General features: G+C 33.9%; 1 protein-coding gene across 1 annotated transcript in view; it reads right to left on the bottom strand.

Moving 5' to 3' along the window:
- VPS13A (vacuolar protein sorting 13 homolog A) overlaps positions 1-20,219 on the bottom strand; it is a 337,780-nt gene that overhangs the window by 134,875 nt on the left and 182,686 nt on the right. Inside the window, exons 43-50 of the mRNA XM_044678014.1 lie at positions 16,949-17,107; positions 16,259-16,514; positions 12,931-13,091; positions 11,410-11,513; positions 7,637-7,919; positions 5,154-5,549; positions 4,628-4,732; positions 4,380-4,526 (exon numbers count right to left, since the gene is read on the bottom strand). Of these exons, the coding sequence (XP_044533949.1) occupies positions 4,380-4,526; positions 4,628-4,732; positions 5,154-5,549; positions 7,637-7,919; positions 11,410-11,513; positions 12,931-13,091; positions 16,259-16,514; positions 16,949-17,107 (1,611 nt within the window). The remainder of the gene's footprint in view (positions 1-4,379; positions 4,527-4,627; positions 4,733-5,153; positions 5,550-7,636; positions 7,920-11,409; positions 11,514-12,930; positions 13,092-16,258; positions 16,515-16,948; positions 17,108-20,219) is intronic.

Below are 20,219 nucleotides of genomic sequence, written 5' to 3'. Positions count from 1 at the left end.
TCTCATCATTGTCATTCTCTTCAATGAAATTGTTGATTGTTTCTATGATTTCTTCTTTGACAATTTGGTTTTGGAGAATCATATTGTTTAATTTCCAAGTGGTTTTTGATTTGCCTGTCCAGGTGCCCTTACTGATTATTATTTTTATCGCATTATGATCTGAGAAGGTTACATTTATTATATCTGCTCTTTTGCATTTGTTTGCCATGATTCTATGCCCTATTACATGGTCAATCTTTGTAAATGTACCATGTGCAGCTGAAAAGAAGGTATATTCCTTTTTGTCCCTATTTATTTTTCTCCACATATCAATTAAATCTAATTTTTCTAGGACTTCATTCATCTCTCTTACCTCTTATTTATTTTTTGGTTTTATTTATCTAGATCTGAAAAAGGAATATTTAGAACTCCCACTATTATGGTTTTACTATCTATTTCCTTATTGAGCTCTGCCAGTTTCTCCTTTATGAATTTGGATGCTATACCACTTGGTGCATATATATTGAGCAGTGTTATTTCCTCATTGTTTATACTGCCTTTACTCAGGATGTAATGACCTTCCCTGTCTTTTTTAATCATATCTATTTTTACTTTGGCTTTGTCAGAGATCATGATAGCCTTCTTTTTCTCATTTGATGCCCAAAAGATTTTGCTCATACCCTTAACCTTGAACTTGTGTGTATCTACCTGCCTCATATGTGTTTCTTGTAGATAACCTATGGTAGGATTTTGGTTTCTGATCCACTCTGCTATTTGCTTCCATTTTATGAGCGAGTTCATCCCATTCACAATTGTTAGTTGTGTATTCACTGACATTTTTGAATCCTCCCCTATACCCATTCCTTCTTATTACACTATTTTCTTTTACACCAGTGGTTTGCTTTGAGCCAGTATCCCTTATCCCCCCCTTGATTGACTTCCCTTTCTGCCCCCTCCCTTGTTGCTTCCTCTTTTTGTTTTTTAAAGACCAAATGAATTCCCTCCCCCTTCTTCTCCCCTCCCTTTTTTGGCCTCCCCACTCCCCTGCTCCCTTTGGTTTATCCCTTCTGACTTTCTCAGTAGGGTTAGATAGAGTTTTTTATCCAGATGGATAATAAAGCTACTCTTCCTTCTCCGGGTTGATTACACTGAGAGTAAGGTTTGATTATGCTCTCTTCCTCTCTTTCTTATGGTATTATTTATACCCTCCCCTCCCCATGCCCTCTTTGTGTGTAATAGAATATCTTATTTTTCTTATTTACTCGGATTTTTCTTGGTGTCCCCTACTATCCCCCCGCTCTTTCCCACCCCCCATTTCTTCTTAGACCATTTAGTATCCTGTCCTCTCCCTATGAATTATTCTTCTGGTTGCTATAATAGTGAATATTATAATAGTGTATAGAGTTCACTACAGAGAATTATACATAGCATTTCTCCACATAGTAATACAGATATTTAGATCTTATTTATGCCCTTAAAGAGTCAAGCTTAAAAGACTATGAGTTTTCTTTCTTTTCCCTCTGTTTCTTATTTAACTTTTCATCTTTCTCTTCATATTTGTGGTTGAGTGTCAAACTTTCCATTTAGTCCCGGTCTCTTTTGTGCAAAAACTTGGAATTCTTCAATTTTGTTGAATGCCCATACTTTCCCCTGAAAGTATATGGTTAGTTTCGCTGGGTAGTTGATTCGTGGTTGCAGGCCCAGCTCTCTTGCCTTTCTGAATATTGTATTCCAAGCCTTGCGGCCTTTTAGCATTGAGGCTGCCAGATCCTGTGTGATCCTTATTGGTGCTCCTTGATATTTGAATTGTCTCTTTCTGGCTTCTTGTAAGATTGTTTCTTTAACTTGAAAGCTCTTCAATTTTTGCTATTATATATCTGGGTGTTGACTTTTCTGGGTCCAGTGTGAGGGTGTTCTATGGATCCTTTCAATGTCTGTATTGCCCTCTTGTTGTAGGACTTCATGGCAATTTTGCTGAATAATTTCTTTAAGTATGGAGTCCAAGTTTCTATTAATTTCTGCCTTTTCTGGAAGACCAATGATTCTCAAGTTGTCTCTTCTAGACCGGTTTTCTTGGTCTGTCACTCTCTCATTGAGATATTTCATGTTTCTTTCTATTTTATCAGTCTTTTGACTTTGTTTTATTTATTCTTATTGTCTTGAGAGATCATTGGTTTCTAAATGTTTGATTCTAGCCTTTAAGGACTGGTTTTCGGCTTTAATGTTTTGGTTTTCGGCTATAATTTTTTGTTTTTCCTTTTCAATCTGGTCATTTTTGGTCTTCAGTTGACTTGTCTCACTTTCCAATTGTGAAATTCTGCCTTTTAAACTGTTATTTTCTTGCCAGATTTCTTCCATCTTCCTCAGCATTTCATTTTTAAACTCTTCCATAGCTTGTGACCAGCTTTCATTTTTTGGGGGAGGTTTAGATTTTTGTTTTCCCTCCTCTGTTGTCTGGATTTTCTCTGTGTAGAAGTTGTCCAGTGTTCCAGAGTTTCTCTTGATAGTCTTTTTCTTCTGGGCTTCCTTATTGCTGGCCATTGTTAGCCCCGCCCCTTTTCAGCTTTGTCTTTGCACTCAGGGTCTGCCTGGGCCTTGCAAGCTCCGGGGGGCTCCGGGGTCTCCTTGTCCTCAGGGTCAGGCCTCCTAGTAGTTCCCGGTCTGCCCCTCTGCCCGAGGTTCCTTCAGTAGTCTTTGGGGCTGCTTCCACTGCCAAGCTACGGTCCCCACCGGGTCCTCACTGGAGGTCCAATCCTGGGCTGGAGATAGTTATTCAAGCCTAGGGCACTGCCTTTGCCTGCGCATATGCTCTTAGGGTACTGCCTTCACCCCCCCCACCCCCGCAGAAGGTAGTGAAAGTCTGTGGGCTGGAGATCTTTATTCGCACCTAAGGTGATGCCTTCAGTGCTTGGGAAAGGCCGTGTTTTAGGGGCCTTTGTCCCGGCCGGAGGCGGTGCCTTCACCCACGTGGACACTCGGGAAAGTCCATGAGCACCCCCAGCACTTGGGGTCCCTAGTCTTGCAGCACACAGGTACAAGCCCCGGGGCTGCCAGTGATTATCTGGTTGCCCCAGTCCTGTTTTCACACTTGTGCGTTGGCGTTGTGTGAGGTGTGTGGTGTGGGGGGTGGGGCAGGGGCTTCTTCCTCTCCCGTTTTAGTGAGAGCTGTTTCACCCCTTTATAGCGTGGAAATGCCCCGATTCTGCGTACCTTCAATGCTGCGCCCTGTTGTGGGGTTCTTTCGTTCTTCTGGACTCGTTTTTATTTTCCCCTTGAGGAGTTCTGTATGCTTCGGTCAGGAGAGATCGAGCAGCTGCTCCTTACTCTGTCGCCATCTTAACCGGAAGTCTCATTTACAACTCTTAACAATCCCACTCTTTGTCTTATTATATTTTACTCCCCTTTAAACATTTCAGTCCAGCCAAAATAAGCTTTTTTTGCCTTTATTCATGCAGGACTTTCTATCTCCTGTCTCTGTGCTACCTTTCCATAGGCTATCTAAATTGCTTTAAAAAGTACTTCCTTCCTCACTTCTATTTCATATAATTTCTACCTTTCTTCAAAATTCAGTTCATATGCCACTTCCCTGCATGGTATGTTTGGAGAGCAGGATTTGTCCCATTCTTTCTCTTTTTATACCAGAGCTGGCTCAGAGTAAGAGCTTAACAATGATTTTTAAATAATTAATTAGCAAGGAGGTTAAATGGTGGCCAATTTATATGGTTTAGACACTTTTGCTGTCCTCATATTTTATTATAGCGACATAAAGTAAAATGGTTAAAAGTCTTTATTTTAATCCAGTTTCCCTTTTTTTAAAGTCAGTGATTTAGTGAAACAAGCTTGGATAGAGTTGCTATAATGTTTCATATGAGGGACAGACTGTTTTGTAGCGGATAGTAAAAAGACCCAGGTTTAAAACTAAGTTCAGATACCAACTAATAGTTGTGTGAGCATGGGTTAGTTATGTAACCTCTTAAGAGGCAAATTTTCCTCATCTGTAAAATAAGATTAATGATCTTTGCAACAACTTTTGCTATGAAGAAACCACTTTGTACATCTTAAAGGACTATAAAAATGAGCTAAAATTATTTTTCAATTTACTTTGACACTTGATATTATCTAGTCTTAGGTTATTTAATTATTCATGGTTCAGATCAGCATATATAGGTATAATGATTCTTTACTGTATCATTAGTCCTCTTATGTCATAATCTATACTTTATTTCAATGTTTCAAACTTAGCAAAGTTTTAACAAAGAATATTTTTCTCTCACTTTATACCTACCCAGAATATTCTGAGAAAAGAACTACTTTATAGAAAGAAAAAATTCTCAGTTGGTTGTTACTGGTACCCATTTAACACAGAAGAAAAGAGGTAAATTTCAAGTTCATCTACCTACCTCCTCCAAATCAAGAGAGATCCATTTTTCATTTCCCTCTTCTGATACTCTTACATGGTATTTACTTTTGTTTTTTATTATATAAAAAGGAGTGAATGTTACAATTCTGGTAAGATTAAAACTACTCAGGTCTATGGTTACACCAACCTTAAAAAAAAAAAGAAAATGAAATGCATTTCATTATTTTTATAAGCTCATATGGTATTCTTAAGCATTAATAAAATAATTGCATTATCACATTAACTCACTTGATAGTCCATTGTTGAACCTTTACATTTAATCGCTCCATGACTGCCTACAGTATCAATTGAAAACTGGTCTGATAATTCACTATCAGTCACCATAAGCTGCACCTAAGGAAGAATGAAAAAATACAAATATATTGCTAAATTCAGGGGACTAAAATATTTTTATAATTTTTTCATTAGTAGAACTTGTGAAAAATATCAAAAATTATGTCATTAACTTCTCTGTTTTCAAATGAATATAAACTTCAATAATTTTTAAAGTCTGAAATCATTAATAAATATTACTAGTTTTTTTAAATGGAAGTTTAACAGGATCAAAATCTTCCTGGATATCAAAAATTGCTGCAACAATTCACTTGTATGTGTGAGTATACACATACAAGTGTGTAAAGGTTATTATAAATTCATTTGATACTCATAAAAAGATTAATGAGGTAGGTGCTATTATTATTATTTTACAGGCAAGGAATTAATTCAGAATTCTGAAGGACAGCAAAGGAGAGATAGTAAGTCTAAAATTAAATACCTTGTTATTATTAAAAAAGTGTTTAGGCTGGAAAGAAAAGAGTACTGGCTTTTTGTAATCTGGAGGATGCTTACGATGAATCCCATCCGCTTTGTATTGTAGCATCCGACCAGTTTTATTCACCATCCAATAAGGGCTGTGAAATGCTACAATTGCCTGGCCAGTATTATAAGTCAAGTGAATGGCAATAACTAATTCTGTCTTCTCTATCTCAGTGACACATCTAAAACTAATAAAACTGATGTCGTGTTGATTAGACCTTATTTGATATTCACTTTTCCAATCCTGGTCAAGATAATTAATTAACTTTAAATGTAGTCTAGTTTTATCCAATTCTGCAGTACAGATCTGGGCTGAAGAACCCTCCTCTAGGGTGAAAACTCTAAGTTCATTTCCCTGTAATAGAAAAAAGAAAAAGGTGTTACTTCTGAATAACATGAAACAGTCTACTTATATTTAAGACAGTCCCCATGTTCATGATAAACAGGTAAAATTATGATGCACATAAATGATGAAGAACAATATTAGAAAATTAATATTGGTACATCTATCTTGATCAGAAAATTTATGAATAAGGTAAGCCTGTTTCTATAAGTGTCTATAGAACATCTTATTATTACAGAATGAATGTTTAGATTCAGAGACATAGGAAGAAAAATTATTCCTAGAATGGTAGAGAAAAACATGGCTATAGTTAGGTGTGGGAGTCAGGATGGAGTGAATAAAGTTAATGTCAACTGAATCAGGTAGTTGTCTTCTACCACCAATGCTCCTGACTACCATGTAAATAAAAGTTGAAAATGGGGAAAATTGGAAGATAGAAAAATATTAAAGAGATATAAAAAGGAAATAAGAAAGGTGGTGAAAGGGAATAGGGTAAATTGGGAATAGGAAAAAGAGACCTGGGATGTACTTATAGTTATAGGTTCAAAACAATAACTGTCTGCCCTTTGATCCAGTCATACCACTGCTGGGTTTATACCCCAAAAAGATCATAAGGAAAAATACACTTACAAAAATATTTATAACCACACTCTTTGTAGTGGCAAAAAACTGGAAAATGAGGATACGCCCTTCAATTGGGAAATGGCTGAACAAATTGTGGTATCTGTTGGTGATGGAATACTATTGTGCTAAAATGAATAATGAACCCGAGGAATTCCATGTGAACTGGAATGACCTCCAGGGATTGATGCAGAGTGAGCAGAACCAAGAGAACATTATACACAAAGAGAGAGATACACTGTGGTAAAAATCTAATGTAATGGACTTCTCTACTAGCAGCAATGCAATGATCCAGGACAATTCTGAGGGACTTATGAGAAAGAATGCTATTCACATTCAGAGGAAGAACCATGGGAGTAGAAACACAGAAGAAAAACAACTGCTTGAACACATAGGTTGATGGATATGATTTGGGATGTAGGTTCTAAAAGACCACCCCCCAGTGCAACTATCAATAATATGGAAATAGGTCTTGATCAATGACACATGTAAAACCCAGTAGAAATGTGTGTCGGCTATGGGGGGAAGGGTGGAGAGGAGAGAAAGAACATGAATCATGTAACCATAGAAAATTTTTCTAAAAAAAAAATTAAAAAACCAAAACAATAAACAAAGAGAAAAAATATTTTAAAGCTTTCAGTAAAATAACTAATAATACGATATACAAGTCATTTTTTACTTGGGAGAAGTTATCTTAAACAAGAAGGGAGTAAAATTTTCCTCAAAATATCAATTTCATTAAGTAATGTCATAAGGATCTATCATCCTCATGGTGCTCTAGGTCAAAAGGAATGCAGTTTCTGCTAGCTTTTAAAAGATATTTTAGAAAAAAAACTCATTGTTTAAAATATAAAAATTAATGTTTTAAGAAATTTTCCTTTCTTTTGAAAATAAGTATTTGAAAGATTTCCCTTAGCTTTTTGCTTGTTTTTCTTTTTAGAACTACACCAAATTTTTGTGGCAGGTACTGAAACCTAATTTTGTTATTTTTAATTTTTTGACTAATAATTTCATTAGTATAGGAAGGTCCTGAGAAGAATTGTCTTTACCAGTGCAAAATAGCAGCATCTTCTCTGCAATTTATAGTCTCAGAGAGTTGCCTGTCTGAAATCCCTTAGAAGGTGAGTGACTTACCCAGGACGCCATAACCAATATGTGTCTAATATGTGAGGCTTAACTCAGGGCTTCTTGACTTTAAGAAGATATCTCTAGCCACCATCCTAGACATTAATATATTAGAACAGTAATATGCTTTATAGATGACATTTTGAAAACATTTCTATTTGATTGGGACTGGCACATCAGTATTTCTTCATTTTAAACCTTTTTGCATTGTTTTTCTTACTTTACATATTCCTTTGTCCTTTCTAGTGCTACAATTTAAATCAGAATGGTATTACTCTTAATTTTTTCTTTCCTACTTTTATCAATTGTCAATGACCAAATTAAAGATACAAAGTACATTTTTTTTAAAATACCTCTAAATAATAAGCAATTTTATAAGGAAGAAAATTGCGGAGAAGAACAGGAGGCCACAGATGAATTATGTATGGTAAATCCCATCCATCCTCTGAATACACCGACAGTGATGTCAATTGATCTTTTTCAGGTACAATATTAATGATAAATGGTTTCTTAGAAGAGTGTGAAGGTTGACAATGTTTTTCTAGGAGGAGTCCTTCATATTTTATAATTTCTTCAAAGTTGATTGCATCACATAGCCCACATTCTTCCCCTTCTGGTCTCAAAAAAAGGACTGATCTATAGGAAAAAATGTAACTTGTAATGACTTTGAAATGGCTCTTTAAAAGCAAGTTAATATATGTAGCTTTAGAATAACAATTACTTTATTTTACTATGCTTTTAAAAAAAACTTCTTATGGATTTATTCTATTTATTAGGAGTTATAATTAATCATATTTAATGTATTTAGATATAACAATCAGGAAGATTACTCAAAATTTATATCCTTAGACAGTAATTAAATGCAATAGAGAGATTACAATTATTTGATATGGTTTGGATGAGTAAAACAGCTCTTTTGTGGATAGGTATACTTTAATTTTTTAAATGGTGGTTCTCCTCTCTATGTGGTTTCCATGCAAAGTTCATGCTGTAATGCAAATCTTGATCATAAAAAAGTTTTTGTTGAAGAAATTTATAATTAACTTGAAGTTTACAGACACAACACATTTAGCTCACAAACTTACTGAAAGCAAAGAATAAGTGAGGAAGCTATCTAGGCCTACTTATAAAACTTAATCACTGGATGTTATGCATAAAAATATATCACCAGGAAAAAAAATTGTCAAATTTATAAATTAAGAAGGTTTAACTTCTGGAGTAAGGGACAATCATACTTAAGTAAAACAATGTCTTTCTTTAAAATTTGAGTCCGTAAAAGTGTTAAGGAAATGTAACTTCCTGATGGAAAAAACAAAATATGTATTTGCTAATTATAAACAGTTTTAATCTGGTCAGAACATGAAATCCTGACATTTCTATAAAGTATTATGTGAATGAAGATTGTATAATAATTCCATTTAATAATTAAAATTAACTTGGATCTCCCTATAGAAAAAATTCCTTGTGAATTTTTCATTCTATATTGTATATTATTATATTATATATATTAGCTTATTATACATATATGTGTATGTGTATTTTGGGGATATTTTTCATATTTACAATATTTCTAAACATATTCTACTCTCCCCACCTATCCAAAGAGATCTTCTTTGAACTAAAGGTTAAAAAGGGGTGGAGGATTTGAGGGGGCTATCAGTAGAGTAAATTTAATCAACATATCAACCAAGTATAAGTACTACACATAACATTTCACATCACTAGTCTCCCCTATCCTTCTTACCATAATCATGTTCATTTTATTCATATATAAACTATTCAAATTTATATAATTGTAATTATCTATTTTATTTTTAATTGCTTCTTTTTTGTTAACTCTCCTTAATATGTAATATATAAACATGCACATATAAATACATATATAAATACTTAAATATATCTTTATTGCATGAATGTGGATAACATATACATACTATGTATATTTCTGTGTATTTACTTCTTATAATAACGTGCTAAATATCTATTTTGAACTTTCATTGTATAAGATATGTCATGTTGGCCTAAATCTGATTTCTACCAAAAATTTCCAGCAGTATTCATCATTTATATAATTTCAGTAAGCAAACACTGAGTTATTGAATTCAGTTTTTATACTCAGAAATTAGCAGTCATTCTTAAATTCTTTAGCATTTGATAATTATATTTATGTATAATGTGTATATTTTAGAATAATAATGATTTCTATTTATTTTATGAATGTGGTATTTATTTATAATAAGGCTTCCCTTAATACTGTTAAGTGTATCACCATCTTCCCAGGTATAAAGGCTCACAAATTGTATGCAGTGAGTAAGTCTTTCCTATAAGAAAAGAAGCTCAAAAATGCAAAACTGAAAATAATTATTCATTGTTATGGCACACTTCCATCCTTACTTAGAGATTAATCTCTATTCGATATAAAGTTAAAATGTATATGTTGAATACACTTGTCTATTACTACTACTAATAAATGCTAAATATTAAATATAACTATACCATAAAATATAATGCTAAATATTAAAATATAACTATACCATAAAATCTAATATATTCTGCAATTCAACTCTTAGCAATTTAAATTTTAAGAATTAAAGAGAATTAGAAGTATATTTTTCTTTACATAAGGGATATGTTTCCAAAATATTGCTTACAATTTAAATTTCCAGATGCCAAAAATATATGTGACAGACTGGGGGAATTAAAAAAAATTCTGTAAATCTTTTCAGGAGTGGAAATACTGCATCACTGTACATAAAAATTTAGATATTTGAGTTTGGGGTTTTAACACTTCGGATATGTGTGTATAAGTACATACATATATACACTCCAAGAATTATTTTTGATAAAGATGATTTATGAAAACTAAACTATGATTTACGCATCTTAAATAATATCACACAAGTATAGTTATCTCGTAGATATAATAATTTGCTATGGTTCACACATCTATAGTATTTCAAATCATTCCTTGATTGCTTACTAGCTGTGTTACGCTGGACAAGATACATAACATCTCTCCATCTCAGTTTCCTCATTTAAAAAATAAAGATAATAATTGCATGTACCTCATACGGTTGTTAGGGTAGACCAAATGGGAAATCAGTAAAAAGCTTTGTAAACCTTATAGTGCTTTTATGAATGTTATCTGATAAGCATAATTTATTAGATATTTATATTATGTTCAATTGTTCTTCAGCTGTCTCCAATTCTTTGTGATGCCATTTGGGGTTTTCTTGGCAAAGAATACTGGAGTTGATTTGCCATTTCTTTCTCCAGCTCATCTGACAGATGAGGAAAACTGAGGTAAATAGGGTTAAGTGATTAGCCCAGGGTCACGTAGCTAGTAAATGTCTGAAGCCAGATTGAACTCAAAAAGATATATGTTCCTGACCCAGATCCAGTGTTCTATACACTGTGCTACTTAGTTGCCCCCAATATTTATATAAATATGAATAATTTAAAAACTTAGGCCTAGACCAGAATATCATTCAATTTCTGTTTTTATGTAAAACATTTGCCATGCTATGAGGAGTATAATATACTAATAAGAGTCTGAGGCACAAACAACAACAAAACAGTTCTAGTACTTCTACTAGTCCAGTGATGGGCAAACTTTTTAAAGAGGGGGCCAAAGGAAAGGAAATGCTCATCTGCCAGTCTGTTTCTAAGGCAACTCTTTCAAATTTTCATTGTATTGTATCCTACTCATTGTATTTGTCAGATTAGAAATAATGTAAGGCAGCCAGATGGAACATTTCAGGGGACCGCATCTGGCCCGCTGGCTGCAGTTTACCCATCACTGTACTAGTCTAATTGGCAAAACTATTAAAAATTGAAAGTCTTTCATAGCAGTTAATAGCATGGCACCTTTGCTTCATTCCACAGTATAAATCCATAATGGGTTCTATTTAGAACTCAGGGATATCTTTGGGATCTAGGATCAAAGTAGTAATAATCAGCTTTTCCATAACCTATAATTATCTAATACAGGTTTTAAACACCTAATTTGAAATCAATATTAATATAATTAAGCCTGTTCTTTAGTTCAGTAATTTCTTCACGGTGATACACAAGTTAACACTAGAAATTTAAAAAGTGAAACAAGTTGCAATTTTTTTTTATTCACCGATAAGATGTCAATTGTATGTTGAACTCATTTTCTGGTAAAGCAGTTCCCAACAATATGTCACCTTCGTAAATATTCATTGGAATTGAGAAATGATTTCGCATCTACAAAATCAAAATAATTAAAAACAAATACTGTTAAGTCACTGTAAGGATGATAGTTACAAAAACATTTTTTATTATTGTTACATGAAAGAACAGAAACAACAAGAGTAAGCTAATTTCTCCAAACTTATACTCCAACCTACTGGCAGATGTTGTATCTTTGCTATTCATGCTTAAAAGCCTTTGGGGAAATACTTCCATATTTAGATATAAAATGAATATGCAAAATTACTGCCTGATTTCAAATTAGTAACTTAATCTTAATAACCTCAAAAGTTCTTAAAACAAGTAAAATCTTCATAAAATATTTTTCATCATTATCTCATATTTGCCAAACTCCAGCACCTGGCAGTCTACAAAACTCAGTGCAGATTAACTAATTAAAAAGTAATTGGGAAATGTTTAACAAAATAAAGAAAATTACAAGAGAGTAGAATGTTAATTTGTGATTTTAAGTCAATATGTAGCCAACAAGGATTTGTTTCTATTTGTGTTTGATGCCACTTTTCTACCTCATAAATTATTCCATTTTATTATAATAAGATATTACATAACTAACCTTGACCTCCTAATTCTGCTCTGTTGTCAAGAATAAAGATACTGTCCCTACAAAGAAGCTGAGGTACAAAGAAAGAAAACAGCCAAACTCTAACTTAGTTGGCTGCTTAGGACAGAAATCAATAAGTATATACAAGGAGCAAATACAAGAGAGGAAGAACAGGCAGAAAAGGGACAAAACACTAAACAACTCCTTCAGGGTGTACATTAGTTTAAAAAGTGTGTAATGGAGACTAACTATAGCTGCTGTGTAAACTCAATTATATAAATGCTAATAAATACAAGGTATATATAATTCAAATTGAGATTTTGAACTTTTTTTTCCTTTGAGTATTAAATGATTTAATCAGTAAACTACTTTGTTAATCACACACCAAACAGTCTAAACTGAATTTTATTCTCTAAGTACATCATTGACAACCTAAAATATGTTTAGTGAAAAAAGTTAATTTGGGAATAAAAAGCTACTGTCAATAGTCCAAAAAACAGCTAATAGATATGTGAATAACTGGGAATAGACTTTACCAGTGACTCAAATTCAAGTATTCTAATTTTAAAAAATTTAAAGCAACTGAGATACATAGCATTAAATTACTCTATATGCATATAAATATATGCCTATTTACATATGCATATAAATAATAAATATTATGTTATTACCTAGAAACTTTTGAAAAAAGCTTTTCCATAAAATAGAATGAAAACTCCTCAAAACAATAACGCAACCTTTAAAAAAGTTGTTCTAAAGGTGATTACCAGGATATAATACATTATATACATATAGTGCTGAAAAATATTTTACATGAAATGTGTATATAGGTATAAATGTAAATTTTTAAAAAGTCAATTCACATAATACCTGCACTGGGGATCGAACTGTAACCTTCTTACTGCCTTCAACCGTATCAATTTGGCAAACAATAGATCTTTCAACACCAGATTCTCTGTGTCTAACAGTATACAGACGTCGACCTCCTTTTGTTAAAGGAATCTTATCAGTAGTTGAATGGTTAGCAGGTGCTAAATAAAAAATATACATATTTCATGAATAAGAGACCCAAAGAATGGCTAAAAAATTTCAGTAAATTATTTACTTCCATTTTATTATGTTAATAATTAAGAAACAAGTATATTTGCCATTTAAAATTACATATTACCAATAAAATATGCAAATAAAATGGCACACTATTTTACTTGAGATATTTCAACAATTTAGCATTGTAAGGAGTATCTCACAGCATTCAAATCCCAAATAATATAATTAACATAACAAGATGTTCCATTCCTGGATACCTTCATCAGCTCTTTTATATATCTCTTTTTATATATCTCTTTATATATCTTTTTTATATATCTCTTTTACTGAACTACAGAACCAAACAAAAGAATAAACTAGGTGTGAACAATGTCTTAATTTGGAAGGAATGGAGTATGTCAAGCCACTGAATAAATCAGATTTACGCAACAAATATAACCAATTACAACTCTTGGTCTATGTATATCAGAAAAGGGATTTGAATATAAGGCAGTGAAGCTTTGGAAGCACCTTGAGTAGGAAAGGCCCTTGTGACTATAACAGAGGTCAGTAAGACCAGGTGAAGGAATGACCGAGGAGAGAGAATTATTCTCCCTGACATCATACTGACCAAATCATCAATGAGAAGAACTTAACAAACAGTAAGCCCTTTTACTCCTCCTCTTCTTGCACTCAGTGATCCAACTAAACTGGCCTTCTGTTTCTCACATACAATAATCCATCTCAAATACTGGTGGCTTTGTATTGGCTGTTCTTCATATCTAGAATGTACTCCATTCTCACTCTGCCTCACAGAATTTCTTTCTTCAAGATTCTTGTTAAGTATCATCTTCTACATGAAGCTTTTTTCTGACTCCCTCCCTGCTAACCTCTCTTCCTAAAATATCTCGTATTTCATTAATTAGTATTTGCCTTAATTCTCTTTATTTTTTATTCTGTATATGTCCTTGTTGTCTCCTTTACTGAAATGGAATCCCCTATGGGAATGGAATATTTAATTTGTTATTTATATTTCTGAAATACTGAACTGAGAGGCAAAATTACATTATGTATACAATCTCCTCAGAATCAATAAAATATGAGTTCAAATTCTACCTTTGGAATATACTGACTATGTGATCCTGACTAAATCACTTAAATTCTCAGTATTCTAGGAAATTCTCATGACTATAAGTTGCAGAGAAAGGGCCAATCTGAACTGGTAAAAGGAGTTTCCTCATTCAGGACCTCCGAAGCCCTACCAATAAAATGATGAAGCTCTATTTTGCAAACTTATTAAGTTTTCACACAACAGAAAACTGGGAGAGCTAACATATTTTAAGACAATGAGAATCCAAAAAAACAAAACAAAACAAAACAAAATGAAAAACTCAACACAAGAGAATACTGGGTCAGATACAATATGAAGTTTAAAATCCTATCACTTTAAAAATTTATTTTGCTTGACAATATAGGTTTGTTAACAGGGGTTTTCTTAAAAAGGACTGAGGAGCGAAAGATAATGAAGGCAGCTTTTCATTGTTTTTAAATTTAACTTAAAAAAACCGAATAGCTATCAGTGAATGATGAAATCAGTGGTCAATCTAATACAATACAAAGACACTTTCATTAAAAATAAACTTTACTGGGGGCAGCTGGGTAGCTCAGTGGATTGAGAGCCAGGCCTAGAGACAGGAGGTCCTAGGTTCAAATCCGGCCTCAGACACTTCCCAGCTGTGTGACCCTGGGCAAGTCACTTGACCCCCATTGCCTACCCTTACCAATCTTCCACCTATAAGTCAATACGCAGAAGTTAAGGGTTTAAAACAAAAAACAAAAAAAACAAAAACAAAAAAAAATAAAATAAAATAAACTTTACAAGTCAATGTTGTGAAGGTATGACTAGAAAGTAAAAGACATATGAAAACAGTTTAAGCATTTTTTTTTATCCTGGGATTCCATTCTAGGAGCATAGGGCCACAACCAGTAGGCAATGGGTCGCTCAGGGTCACCCAGCTGGGAAGTGTCTGAGCCCGGATTTGAACCTAGGAACTTTCCTCTCTAGGCCTGGCTCTTAATCCACTGAGCTAGCCCAGCTGCCCCTACTTTAGGTTGCAGTTTCTTTAGCAGATGTAGTTTTTACAGGGTGGGGTTGCTAGCCCCACGCCCAACCCTCCTCCTTTTTCATCCGGGCTAGGGAACGTCCTTAGCCCAGGAGTGGTAAGGGTGGGCGATAGGGGTCAAGTGACTTGCTCAAGGTCACGCAGCTGGAAGTGTCCGAGGCCGGACTTGAACCTAGGACCTCCAGTCTCTAGGCCTGGCTCTCAATCCACTGAGCCAGCCAGCTGCCCCTTAAGCATTTTAGTGAACTGAAATATCAATTTAGGTCAAATATGAGATACTGTAGCGAATAAAAAGCTAATTTGTTATTATGTGATATATTAAGAGTAGGAAATGTTTCACTGATGTAACCTTGTCCTGATAAGACCATGTCTTGAGAACAGTGGTAGCTCATGGCCACCACATTATAAGAATATTTAGGGTAACCCCAGATCCAAGAAAGATGCCATATGAAACCAGGAAAGTTTAGCTTGGAGAAGTCTTAGGAGCTTATTATACTTGTGTTTAGGTATATTAAGGGTTACTATTTGGAAGAGGAACGTTATGCTTGAATTCAAAAGGCTAAGAAACAATGGGTAGAAGTTGAAGAGGTGGATGAATGTATGAGGAAAAACTTCCTAAAAATTGAAGCAATTGAAAAATCAACAGGGTCTCCTCAATATATAATGAGTCTACCTTTTCTAGCAATCTTGAAGGAAAAATTAGATGACCAAATTCTGTGAGTATTTTAGATGGGATTTCTCTTAAGGTGATATTTGGATTAAATGGACTCTGTTCTTTTCAACTCTGAAATCTTTGAATAGCATTTTAAAATCATAGAATTAATACATGATAGCAAACTCCACTGTATAGTCATAAAACCCTTTTGTAATGTTAGTAAGATAACATTTATCAGATTTTACTTATGAAACTAATTCCCCAACAAGATGTATTCCTAGAAAAAACTGACACTAAGCAGATTATACCTGTGTAAAGGTTAAAACATGTATGCTAAATAGCATTACACTAAATCTATTTAAAGAAAAAAAACTTTTAAAAATATGAAACTTACTGAGCATAATGTAAAAAAGTTTGCTACTTAGGCTGGTCATTGCACTAAACTGATCACCATCATTACTTCTGATATAATCCATACTTAAGCTCTCTTCATTTTTTAATGCAAACATTTTTGACTCAGGAAGATTAAGAGCACGAAAGGAATCGCTCATTGAAACAGTGATGGTAATTCCAAGAGAATTGAAAATAAGAAATGGTGCTTGATCCTTTGTGAAGATATCTGAAGTCTGAGTAGCAGCTTCTGTAAATGCCTAATAGTGAAAACATTTAAAACCAAACATTAAACACAGAACAAAGAAGTACTACAAATGATAAAGAAAATTTGTTAGTCATTTCAGTTGAATGTGACTCTTCATAACTCTATTTAGGATATTCTTGACAAAGATAATCGAATGTTTTGCCATTTCCTTCTCCAATTCACTTAACAGATGAGAAAACTGAGGTAAACAAGGTTAAGTGACTCGTCCAGGATCACTCAGCTAATAAGTGTCTGAAGCTGGATATGAATTCAGGAAAATGAATCTTCCTAACTTCAGGCCTGGCACCCTAACCGCTGCACCACCTTAGCTGCTTTGATAGGGAAACATAAAATAATAGATAACTTGTTGAATCACATTCATCAAAATTAGCACTAGGTCAAATTTAAAGGAAGACAATATTATTGAAACTCAAAATAATTTCTTACCTTTCCTAAATTATTCAGCATTACAAGGCCACATTTTGATAATGTAATATTCAACTGGTCTTTTGAATAGAAACTAATTGCTGTTTTGTACTCTGGCACTTTGTAGTTTTCTTCCTCAGTATCTGATTCAACCAAGGCTTTCTTTGCTTTCTTTTTAATCTAAAATATTACAAATAAATGTTGAGATTAGAAACAAAATATTTGCATTCCATTAAAAGTACATGTTTAATTTGTAAATTAAAAGTTATAATATTAATTACACAACTGTATATCCCAGAATTAGGGGCACTAGTGAGATCCCTTACAATTAAAACAAACAAAATGAGTCACTTTTAAACACTAAGCAAAAATGGATCCAGGAATACTCCTGAGAACTTGGTATAAAACATGTCAAATTCTGGGAGCAACTTCTATAGAGATCATTAAATGCTGTCCTCTTGCCATTACCTGAAGTTTCTTAGAAATATTCTTATTTGAATTCTTTCCCTGCCGTCTTTAGGTGAAATGATCAGTCTGATCTCAAAGTGAGAGAGGTATAGGAAAGTTTGGTAGAAATTCCTTCAAGCTTTAGAAGCATCAGTCCCATACCCAGGTCAGAGGGAGTCAACAAGCTAACTTATTTTTGCTGGGCCTAACAGCTACCACAGTTTTGGAGGCAGATACATCCCTAATACTCTTCTATTGTTACCCCATTGCCCTTCCCCCCTCATTGCTATCCTGGATGTCTCCAGTTGTGCCACAAGGTCTTCCCTTAAATGTGACAAATGAGAGGGACTATTATTTTCAGCATTTACTGATTATTATCCTTCAATGAAACCTCTTTAGTTGCAACAACATATCTAGACAGGGAAAATGGAGGAGAAACTCTACTTCTCTACAAAATTATGATGCTGTCAAAATTATGAAGAAAAAAAAGGAATGCCTCCAAGACACTTCTCACAAATGAAAAGGTATTTTTAGGTTGCAATCTCACAGATCTATTGAATAGCTAATATTATCATCTGAACAGAAATCAAGAGAACAATTATAAATGCCTAAAAAGCAGAGGGAAAGTCTTGAACAATTAAAAGCTGCTTCACAATGTTTATTTAGTTTTATTTTATAGAATTTATAACCATTTGTGCAAAAGTAGTCAAATTTTGTAAGCTATTTTAATATTCTGAGCTACTTAAAACCAGAAACATAGTTCCTGCTCAATAACAGTATATACAAGAGCTCTGGTCTTGGAGGTAAAAAGCCTGAGTTCAGTTTCTGAATCTACTTACTTATAAGCATGGCTTTAGACAAATCACTGAACCCTCTGAGATTCAGTTTCTTTATTAGTAAAATGTGGGTGTTGCTAAATCTGCTGACTACAACTCAGAGTAGATGGAAGACAAAATAAGATAATGAAGGTGAATCTATTGAAAATCATGATATACTAATCAAAAATAAAATATAAGATGGTGGTTGTATCATTTCTGCTACCGCCATAGTTTTGATCTTGGAGGTAAAAGAATTGCTAGAGTTGTCTAAATGGAGTGGCATAGCCTAATTTATGCTTTAGGAAAATTACTTTGGCAGTGGAATACCAGATAGATTAGATTAAGAGGATGGACTAGACATGAGGAAGGCAGATCAACCAGAAAACTATTGTAATAGTCAAGGACTTAGGTGATGAGGGTGGTGGAAGTGTCAGAGGAAAGAAAGCAATAAAAAGAAATTTAAAGAATTAAAATAGGCAATGAGGAAATAAAACTATCACTCTTTGCAGATGGTATGATAATATACTTATGAGAGGCCTAGAGAATCAACCAAAAAACTTACTGAAACAATTTAAAGTCGCAGGCTATAAAATAAACTCATATAAATTATCAGCATTTCTTTATACACTGATCTCTCACCTATCACAGGAGTTATGTTCCAGAGACCCCACCAATAGGTAAAAATCCACGAAGTAGTGAGGTTATATTTATTTTATTATTTATATATATTTTAAGGCTTTTTAAAACCTTGCCACTCTCCTATAAACCTTTTCCACACTCTTATTAACCTTTCCCAATCTCCTAAAAATACTTCATATACTCTTAAAAACTTTCTACACTCTTAAAACTAAATGATTTTGGGACAGCTGGGTAGCTCAGTGGATTTAGAGTCAGGCCTAGAGACAGGAGGTCCTAGGTTCAAACCCAGCCTCAGCCACTTCCCAGCTGTGTGACCCTGGGCAAGTCACTTGATCCCCATTGCCCACCCTTACCAATCTTCCACCTATGAGACAATACACCGAAGTACAAGGGTTAAAAACAAAACAAAACAAAAAAAAACTAAATGATTTTAACAAAATCCTAGGATATACCAAAAACACTGTGATACAGAATCATGTATATATTTTTCTTTTTTTCTTTAATTAAGAATATTTTCCCATGGTTATATAATACATATTCTTTCCTTCCCCTCCTCTCTCCCATCTCCCAGAGTTGATTAGCATTTCCACTAGGTTTTATGTATACCATTGTTCAAAACCTATTTCCATATTACTATTATTTGCAATAGAGTGATCATTTAAAGTCAATATACTAAATCATATCCCCATTGAACCATGTGATCAATCATATGTTTTTCTTCTGCATTTCTACACTCACAGTTCTTTCTCTGGATGTGGATGAGCGTTCTTTCTCATAAATCCCTCAGAATTGTCCTGCATCACTGCATTACTGCTAGTAGAGAAGTCCATTACATTTGATTGTACCATAATGTATCAGTCACTGTGTATAATGTTCTCCTGGTTCTGCTCCTTTTATACTGCATAAATTCCTGGAAGTCATTCTAGTTCACATGGAATTCCTCCAGTACATTATTCCTTTCAGCATAATAGTATTACATCACTATTAGATACCATAATTTGTTCAGGCATTACTCAATCAAGGAACGCCTCCTCATTTTCCAATTTTTTGGCCACCACAAAGACCGTGGCTATAAATATTTTTGTACATGTATTTTTCCTTATTATCTTTTTGGGGTACAAACCCAGCAGTGCTATGGCTGGATCAAAGAGAAGACAGTCTTTTAAAACCCTTTGGCATAGTTCCAAATTGCCTTCCAGAATGGTTGGATCAATTCACAACTCTACCAGCAATGCATTAGTGTCCCAATATTGCCACATCCCCTCCCAACGTTTACCAAGTTCTTTTGCTGTCAAATTGGCCAATCTGCTAGGTGTGAGGTAGTACCTAAGAGTTGTTTTCATTTGCATTTCTCTAATCAGGAGGGATTTAGAAAACCTTTTCATGTG

The sequence above is a fragment of the Gracilinanus agilis genome, chromosome 1 (genome assembly GCF_016433145.1).
Source record: "Gracilinanus agilis isolate LMUSP501 chromosome 1, AgileGrace, whole genome shotgun sequence".
Taxonomy (NCBI): domain Eukaryota; kingdom Metazoa; phylum Chordata; class Mammalia; order Didelphimorphia; family Didelphidae; genus Gracilinanus; species Gracilinanus agilis.
This window is presented reverse-complemented; position numbering and strand designations above follow the sequence as displayed.